The 9,478-nt window shown below is 36.9% G+C and overlaps 1 protein-coding gene across 1 annotated transcript; it reads left to right on the forward strand.

Annotated features, from left to right (window-relative positions):
- The first annotated feature begins 7,543 nt into the window (after nt 1-7,543).
- On the forward strand, nt 7,544-8,874 carry Wdfy2 (WD repeat and FYVE domain containing 2). The gene is made up of 5 exons (XM_017628082.1): nt 7,544-7,776; nt 7,832-8,179; nt 8,233-8,345; nt 8,401-8,527; nt 8,589-8,874. Exons 1-5 carry the CDS (start codon nt 7,616-7,618, stop codon nt 8,812-8,814), a joined length of 975 nt encoding a protein of 324 aa, XP_017483571.1. The 5' UTR covers nt 7,544-7,615; the 3' UTR covers nt 8,815-8,874.
- Nucleotides 8,875-9,478: the final 604 nt, after the last annotated feature.

Genomic DNA, 9,478 nt, shown 5'->3' on the forward strand with positions numbered 1-9,478 from the left:
GACGCACAAGGAGTGCTTGTCCTTAGGAACTGCTTTGGTTAAATTATCAGCCGCCATTTCCTCAGAGGAGATGTAGTTTACGGTGACCACCGCTTTTTGAATCATATCCCTAATGTGGTGATGTCTGACGTCGATATGTTTGGTGCGATTTCTGAACCCGTTGGACTCAGCTAGGTCAATTGCGCTGCTATTGTCACAACTAATTGGAATAGCCTTACATGAACTGGGATCGACTTCATTAATAAACTGCTTCAGCCACAATGCTTCCCTTACTGCAGATGACAAAGCCAAATACTCAGCTTCAGTAGTTGATAAGGCCACGGTTGGTTGACGCTTGCTGTTCCAGCTGATTGCTGCATCTGACAACTTGAAGACGTAACCGCTGCATGATCTTCGCTTATCAACGTCCGATGCGTAGTCCGCATCACAAAAACCTGAGATGCCTTCGTCGATATGTTTGATGTAGCGCAGTTTAAAATTTGAGGTCCCTTGTAGGTAGCGAAATATACGTTTGACCGCTGTCCAGTAAACTGCATTGTAGTTAGTATTGAATCGACTCACATCGTTGACTGCGAAAGCAATATCTGGTCGAGTAGCCTGCGCCAAGTATAGCAAACATCCAACTGCTTCTTGGTACGGAATACTTTTAAGTTCGCTCCACGATGATTCTTTACTGGTACCCAAATCTTTCGAAAGCTTAACGTTCGGATCACTCGGAGTAGAAATTGGCTTACAGTCAGCCATACGAAACCGCTCAAGTATTTCTCTGATGTAGCTCGACTGATCTAACTCAATATAGTCTTGGGTCTGATTTATTCTGATTCCCACACAATTCGTAGCTGACCCAAAATCTTTCATTTTAAAACATGAACTTAGAGCTAACTTGAGTTTTGCTAGTACGATAGAATCATTCCAAAAAATTAGTATATCATCCACATATAACGCTAACATTAGATTGAGATCTTTGTTGTAAAAAACACATGGGTCAAGCCTCGACTGAATCAAACCGAAGGACTTTAATGCTGTGATTAACTTACAGTTCCACAGCCTACCAGCTTGTTTTAAACCATACATTGCGCGATTCAGCTTGCCTACTTTATTAGTTCCATCACTAAAGCCTTCAGGCTGCTCGATAAAAATTTCCTCCTCCAAATCGCCTTGAAGAAATGCTGAGACCGCGTCCATCTGGTCGATTCTCATTCCCTTTTTGGCAGCTAATGCAATTAAAAATCGTATTGTTGTATAACGCACAACTGGTGAATATGTTTCTTGATAGTCTTGACCGAATTTTTGGGCACAACCTTTCGCGACGAAACGAGCTTTATAACGCAATACATTTCCGTTGTTATCGCGCTTAGTTTTGAATACCCATTTGCACTTAATGGCTTTTCGACCCTTGGGTAAATCAACTAGTGTCCAAGTGTTGTTCTCCCTGTGAGAACGAATTTCTTCTACCATTGCTTGTTGCCAGTTTTTACTCTCTTTACTATTCAATGCTTCAATTGGTGTACCCGGGTCTGAGGCGATATTATTGCATGATATGTATGAGACGAACTCACCAAAATCTTTGGGTTTTGGCTTTCGCGAAGACTTTCTTGTCTCTTGCCCTGGAACCTCGTTAGTGGGAATATAAAGTGGATCGCAATCTTCATATTCGCTGTCAGTACAAGTTGTTACGTTTTCAATGTCTACTACTTCTGACAAACTGCTACAATTTTCATCAACTGGAAGCTGTTCAAATAAGTCAGCCCTCACTGAGACTGAATCATGTTTACCGCTAGCTGAGTCCTGCTTACCCACCGTATGTTGTTTCGGATAACTTTGATCCACTCTTTCCACATCCCCCACTTTATTCGAATCAACACACGTTTTGGTGATGTCAACTTCCATATTTGTTATTGGAACACTCTCGTGGAAAATTACATCGCGACTGATAGTGAGTTTTTTGGTGTTCGGTTCGATGCAACGGTAACCTTTTTTATTGCCGTCAAAACCAACAAATGTCATTTTGATTGATTTCGCATTCCACTTTGTTCGACGTTGTTTAGGAATATGTACCATCACTGGGGATCCAAAAATCCGCAAATGTGAGATGTCGACTCTTTTTCCAGACCATATTTCTTCTGGTATTTGATTTTCTATTGATGAGCAAATCGATCTATTAACAATGTAAGCTGCCATCGCACACGCTTCAGCCCAGTATGAATCATCTAAATTTGCGTCAAAAAGCATACACCTGGCACGTTCCACTAAGGTGCGATTCATTCTCTCAGCAATGCCGTTCTGCTCAGGCGTATAAGCATTTGTTATTTGGTGTTGTATACCAGACGACTTAAAAATTTTGGTAAATTGCCTAGAACTATATTCCGTTCCTCCATCTGAGCGGAAAATTTTAATCTTACGTTCTGTCTGGTTCTCAACAAAGTTTTTGAAGTCAATAAACGCTTCCATAGCCTCTGATTTTTGTTTCAGGAAGTACAAGAACACTTTTCTGCTGTAGTCATCTATGAATGTAATAAAATACCTGGCACCACCTATGGAGCGCGTTTCCATTGGCCCTACCAAATCCGAATGGATTATCTCGAGGAGCTCTTTTGTGCTGGACTTGCTATGCTGAAAAGGTTTCCTTGATTGTTTACCTTGTGCACACACTGTGCAATTTGCATCAATTGTTTTATCATCAAATTTTAAGCCATCAACAGATTGCTTCATTTGTTTCAGACTCTTGAAGTTTATATGACCTAGTCTGCGATGCCAAGTTATTGCAGAATTTTCTAAATTTCTACACATGTAAGATGAACCTGATGTAAATTTATATACGCCATCTTTAGGTTTGCAATTTACATATGGAGTTCCTTGAGAGTCGTATACAGTGCAACCCCTGCTGTCAAATACGATTTTGTTGCCCGCTTCTACCATTCTGTAGACCGATAATAAATTTGCTGATAAGTCTGGTATGTGCAGTACATTGTTAACGTCAACTACTTCCGCATTTAGTCTAAGAGTCGTTTTACCAGCACATTTTACTTCCATTTTTGCATCATTTGCCGTAACAATGTCACTTATTGACGATGATTTGAAGTTAGTTAAAAGATTTGCATTGGGTGTCATATGAATTGATGCTCCGCTGTCAATGAACCATTCATTAGTTGAAGATTTGGCCGCTAGACACGAGAAAGCTCTCTTAGCTGAAAACTTTGGCTTTTCTTTCGACTTTGCAGTACAATCATTGGCTTTGTGATTTTTGCCACCACAGGAATAACATTTGATTCCTCTATTTGCATGCTTTTTAAATTGCTTAGGTTTGGTTTTTGATAAAAAGGCATTGTCTGTCACAGGAGAAGGCTTAACCTCTAAATCAAATAATTTTGTTTTAACTTCTTCGGATGACGGGTATGATTGCCTGCCCTCGAAACTCATTAAAAGTGGCATGAACTGCTCTGGTAAGCCGAGACAGTAAATACCAGCTAACCAACGATCGTCAACCTCCCATCCTGCGCTGTTTAATTTATGGTAAAGGGAAGTGATAGTTTCAATGTATGATTGCATGGATTGACAATTGTCGAACTTCACCGAAACAAACTTGATTAAAAGACTGACCGTCCGTAAAAATCCACTATCTTCGAATAGTTTCTTAAGTTTATCCCACATTTCTAGCGCGGTTCTACAAGATCGAATATGTGCGTACATGGACTTTTCCACCGATAGCACTAGTGTAGCTTTTGCCTCGCTAAGCTTGGCTTCGTCTTTCTCAAGAGAAGTTGAGGTATCTGTGTTCCTTAAAATGCATTTGGTAAGCCCTTTGGATTCTAACAAATTTTCCATGGCGAAAGACCAATCATGGTAATTCTCTGCTCCAGTAAGCTTTTCAATGGTGAAATCCCTCAGAATTCTCGCCATCGTGTAAAAAACAAATGATTTTCCTATATCGCAACAAAGCTGGAAATAACCTTTATGTTTTTTTTATTTTTATACCTATATCGCAACAAATGCTAGTAGACACTTAGTCTCACGATCAGGATGCTCCTTTTTTAGTAAAGCGAGGTGCCCATAACCTGATGGGATGATGAAATTAATAAAACACGTGCGAGTCCTTTGAGGTTGAAAAAGCAAGAGAGTTAATAAAAATGTTTATTCAAAGTCATCACTAGAGATGTGCAAAAAGATATGTATTAGAGATGTGACAGTATTGGTTAATCTATTACCAACAAACAGTTTTGGAAATATCGGTTTTTTGGGCTTTTGTAAAATTTATTTACCATCGTCTACGCGGTACTACGTTTGGCGTATACGAGGTATTACGCGCTGAGCGACGATATAGTTCAATAAGTCCGATTTTTAATTAAATAATCTTCATCTTAAAATATAAACAACATACCTACATATGTACTTATTTATAAACGTCATTTACAGGTCTATTCTGCGCTGGTAATAAAAAGTTTGTAACCGGTAATTAAAGTTCCTGTCAATTTTTAAACCCTTTTCGCATTCTGTGTACTCTTGTAACCGGTAAATTTTGTTACCATCTCATAAGCTGGTAACAAAGTATTGCCCCGTGAAATATGCAATGCCAGAATTTGCACACTTCTTCATAGCTGAATTGCTGAATATTTTAACTGCATTACCAACGTTCCTAGAATCGCGGTGACAAGAACTGGTTAAATTTTTGGTAATAAAATTGTATGGTTACAAAATCTTCGGTAACGTGCAGAATAGACATGTTATACAGCGTTTTCGCTGCATTTAAAATGCAACATTTAGCACTTTCGAACATATGTTTTCGAAGAGCGTTCATGCTACCGCATTTAGCAAATGTACATTTACGCGAGTTCGAAATAGTATGCTTTTGACAAACAGCCGTGTTCCAGTCGCTTATTCAGATCCGTATCTATTATGATAAATTCTCACGGAAAAGATAATGTGCAAAAACCCCTACTGAAAAAGAAAAAAAATAAATTCTAAACCGAAAATTCAATACAAACACTTGAATTGTTTTAACCATCACCGAACATTTGTTTGTGTATATATTCATTTGTCGGTGCCGTCAATTATAATTTCCACACTTAATTAGGAAACAAAACAAACAGAGCTGATCACAAACTAATCCAGATTTCTATCAGCATCATATCGATGTTGAATTTGCGTAACTTTTCTTTATCCAAATAATGTAAAATAATAAATGAAATCTCGATCGGCGATCACTGAAACCCAGCTAGCGACTGTATACTCGAAAAAGCAATGTTGCCACTTTTTTTCATTAAACCATGTTCGAATCGTGGAAATTTTGGAAGATCACAGGGTTGCTTTTAGCATTTAGATTCTTAATGCAAAAATGGAGTTGCATTTAGGTGACGAATTTTGTATGGATAAATGTGCATTTAGGGCCGTTTTCACCATCTCTGGTTAACACTAATCTCCAGCTAAACATCGTTACCGACGTTATTGACTACATGCATATGACATTGTGTCGATAACGTCGGTAACGATGTTTAACTGGGGATTAGGGTTAACCAGAGATGGTGAAAACGGCCCTTAGAGTAGCATTTAGGGCTAACTGCGATAAATGTGCTTTTACGCGTAAGCAAAAACAGCCCATTAGAGTCTGCATACATATGCATCTAATACGGGAATGCTGATTTTCTAAAATATTAATTTTCATATTACAGCCTTATGGGCTGTTTTTGCTTACGCGTAAATGTACATTTAGCGCATTTAGCTCTAAATGTACATTTATCCATACAAAATTCGTCACCTAAATGCAACTAAATGCAACTCAATCTTTGCATTTAGAATCTAAATGCTAAAAGCATCCCTGTGATCTTCCAAAATTTCCACGATTCGAACATGGTTTAATGAGAAAAAGTGGCAACATTGCTTTTTCGAGTATACAACCGCTAGCTGCGTTTCAGTGATCGCCGATCGAGATTTCATTTATTATTTTACATTATTTGGATAAAGAAAAGTTACGCAAATTCAACATCGATATGATGCTGATAGAAATCTGGATTAATTTGTGATCAACTCTGTTTGTTTTGTTTCCTAATTAGGTGTGGAAAATATAATTGGCAGCACCGACAAATGAATATATACACAAACAAATGTTCGGTTATGGTTAAAACAATTCAGGTTTTTGTATTGAATTTTCGGTTTAGAATTTATTTTTCCTTTTCAGTAGGGGTTTTTGCACATTATCTTTTCCGTGAGAATTTATCGTAATGGATACGGATCTGAATAAGCGACTGGAACACGGCTGTTTGTCAAAAGCATACGATTTCGAACTCGCGTAAATGTACATTTGCTAAATGCGATAGCATGAACGCTCTTCGAAAACATATGTTCGAAAGTGCTAAATGCTGCATTTTAAATGCAGCAAAAACGCTGCATTAGGGCCGGTTACTCAAAGTCTGGTTAACACTACTCTGCGGTTAAACATCGCTACCGACGTCTTCGACTCCATGCATATAACATCGAGTCGGTAATGTCGATAACGATGTTTAACGGCAGATTAGTGTTAACCAGGCATTGAGTAACCGGCCCTTAATAGGATTAACTTTTCAAAAATGCAAATAAAAATTGATTTTATTTGGTTTGTAAACGTACTATATAAAAGAATTTGTGATGACCGGAATTATTAATCTAACAGGTCTATTCTGCGCTGGTAATAAAAAGTTTGTAACCGGTAAATAAAGTTCCTGTTAATTTTTAAACCCTTTTCGCATTCTGTGTACTCTTGTAGCCGGTAAATTTTGTTACTATCTCGTAAGCTGGTAACAAAGTATTGCCCCGTGAAATATGCAATGCCAGAATTTGCACAATTCTTCATAGCTGAATTGCTGAATATTTTTACTGCATTACCAACGTTCCTAGAATCGCGGTGACAAGAACTGGTAACATTTTTTGGTAATAAAATTTTCCGGTTACAAAATCTCCGGTAACGTGCAGAATATACCTGTAATAAAAGATTGGTTATTTTTTCTTACATTTGGTAACTTTTTCGTCTAATTTAGGTTAGAAAGTTTTAGAGCGCCGGCAACACTGATTTCGGATACATCTTCGATTCTCCATTCGATTATTCCATTACCATGATTCAATAATACAAGGTTCGATAAACTGACAGTTGTCTCTCTCGCACCGCTCCCTTAGCATTGGCACCGTGTTGCTTCTTTGCAAATTTACATGGAAATAGTGTAGCTTTGGTGTGAAATAGAAGTATAAGCTTTTGTGCAATATGTTTATTTGTATATGCATATGAAACATATTTAACTGATGAAAACATAAACCGTTTTTAAATTGGATGTTTACATCAATCTCATAGTAGTCTTATTTTAATTTTGAGTCATTTTGCAGTTTTTATACAGCTAAATAGCACATAAATTCCGTAATACACGTAGATATATCAATATTACGTTCAACATTTCGTTTAAAATGCCAGATTTCCTGCAAATACATTAGAATTTACAAAAGGAATTTCCGTACTAAGTGCCTACTTTGTGTACTTTTCTACACCGGCCTTTGTAAATGCAACCTTTTGTGTCAAACCGCAGCTGTCAATAATTATCTAACCTTGTATTATTGAATCATGTTCCATTCCTAGTGTAAATGTGAGCTTTTGAAAATGGCTGCTGAAATAAAACCAGCCCAACGGAACGGCCATGAACGATTTAGTTCCATAAGGAAGTTAGAGTTGGTTAATAAATTGGAGGGAAGTTGTGATGATATTAATGCGGCAATTTTCATCCCTGGCGAGAATGGTGTGATAAGTGTATCCGATGACAAGTTAGTATATTATTTGAGAAAATTTTATTCTATATCTAATAAAATCTTTTTACAGAACCATACGCGTGTGGCTGAAGAGGGACTCTGGTCAATACTGGCCCAGCATATGTCAATATATGCCCTCAGGTTGTTCTTGCATCTGTTATAATGAAAATGCAAGGCAATTATATGTTGGCCAGGACAATGGCACAGTTACGCAGTACTTTTTTTCCGATGACTGCAACAGGCTCTCATTTGTTCGAGATTTTTTAGCACATCAAGGTCGAGTAATGGGAATTGTAGTTGCCAACACGCTTCAATGGGTGCTTTCATGTGGAAAGGACAAACTCTTCGCTTTTTATTCAACGGAAACTGGGAACCGATTGGGTAGTTTTAGCTTTGAGACACCTTGTACTTCATTACAGTAGGTCAGTAATGATATTATTAGGTCATATCATAGAGGTTGTATTGTTACAGATTTGATACTATGGCAAAATATGCTTTTGTGGGTGACAATAGCGGACTAATTACAATGTTAAGGTGTGACACGCCAAATGTTCAATTTGTCAACACATTCAAAGGACATACAAGTAAATTTAAAAGGATATCTCAAACTTTTTATTAACTTATTATTCTTGGACACAGCAAGCATTCGATGTTTAAAATGGGTCGAAGAACATCAGTTGCTTTTTAGCGGATCTTGTGATCAAACGGTTTTTGTTTGGGATGTTGGTGGTAAACGTGGCACTATCTATGAGTTGCAGGGGCACAAGTTAGAGATATGGTTTTTATATATATTCTTTATTTATATTTTTTAATATATCCTTTTTTAGTAATAAGGTTTCTTCGCTTGCTTATGCCAATAGCACCCAACAGCTGTTGAGTGGCGGAGAAGACTCTGTTGTTGTCTTGTGGAAGATGAACGCCATGCGAAAAGAAGTCCCTGGATGGGTGGATAATAGCAGTTGCCAGCTATGTCAACGTCCTTTTTTTTGGAATTTCCGTGCAATGGTGGACCAAAAACAAATTGGTAATTATTCCATTTCTTCCTGCAGGTAAAGTACTATTGACATTTGTACACAAGCGAAACAAAAAATAAATAAAATAAAAAAAGCTTAATATACCACGCTTTTATTAATGGATTAAAAATTAGAATATAATATATCTCAGTCCCATAAAATTTGTTTTGATAACTTTTGATTTTGAAATGTTAGCCAAAGTCATTATAATCAATTTATGAGATTGAAATCAAAAAACGTGGAGCGCATGCAATGCAAAGCATTAGATTTAATTGATAATAGTCAAACAGACCTAAAATTTATACAGAGAAAGTGCAAATTTTGAGATCGATTTTAAGCGGTCGTTATTCATATACCCACATACATACATACATATATTACTATTCATATCAATTCAGGTCTATTACATCCGCACCACGCTTTTCATTTTCAGCCTCATAAATTATTTATAATGACTTGCTAAAATTTCAAAATCGAACGTTATCAAAACAAATTCTATGGGACTAAGATATATTATTTTATAATTTTTATTCCATTTATGAAAGCGTGATATTTTAAAAAGTTTTATTTTATTTTATTTTTTTCTACTTTTTAGTCTTGTCTGTATAAAATTTTGCAATAGATATTGAAATAATTCAACTTGCAGTGGAAAGAGAACAGAAGACTATGCATGCAAAATGTTGTTTACTCACGTTTAGTATATA

This window comes from Rhagoletis zephyria, unplaced genomic scaffold (assembly GCF_001687245.7).
Source record: "Rhagoletis zephyria isolate East Lansing unplaced genomic scaffold, Rhagoletis_zephyria_1.1 Rzeph_scaffold_05728, whole genome shotgun sequence".
In the NCBI taxonomy this organism is placed as follows: domain Eukaryota; kingdom Metazoa; phylum Arthropoda; class Insecta; order Diptera; family Tephritidae; genus Rhagoletis; species Rhagoletis zephyria.

Bases quoted from the DNA above. Each gene is read 5' to 3' on its own strand.
- Wdfy2 (XM_017628082.1), top strand. From the start codon at position 7,616: ATGGCTGCTGAAATAAAACCAGCCCAACGGAACGGCCATGAACGATTT. The intron at 7,777-7,831 runs GTTAGTATATTA...ATCTTTTTACAG, and splicing joins ATAAGTGTATCCGATGACAA to AACCATACGCGTGTGGCTGA. The intron at 8,180-8,232 runs GTAGGTCAGTAA...GTATTGTTACAG, and splicing joins ACACCTTGTACTTCATTACA to ATTTGATACTATGGCAAAAT.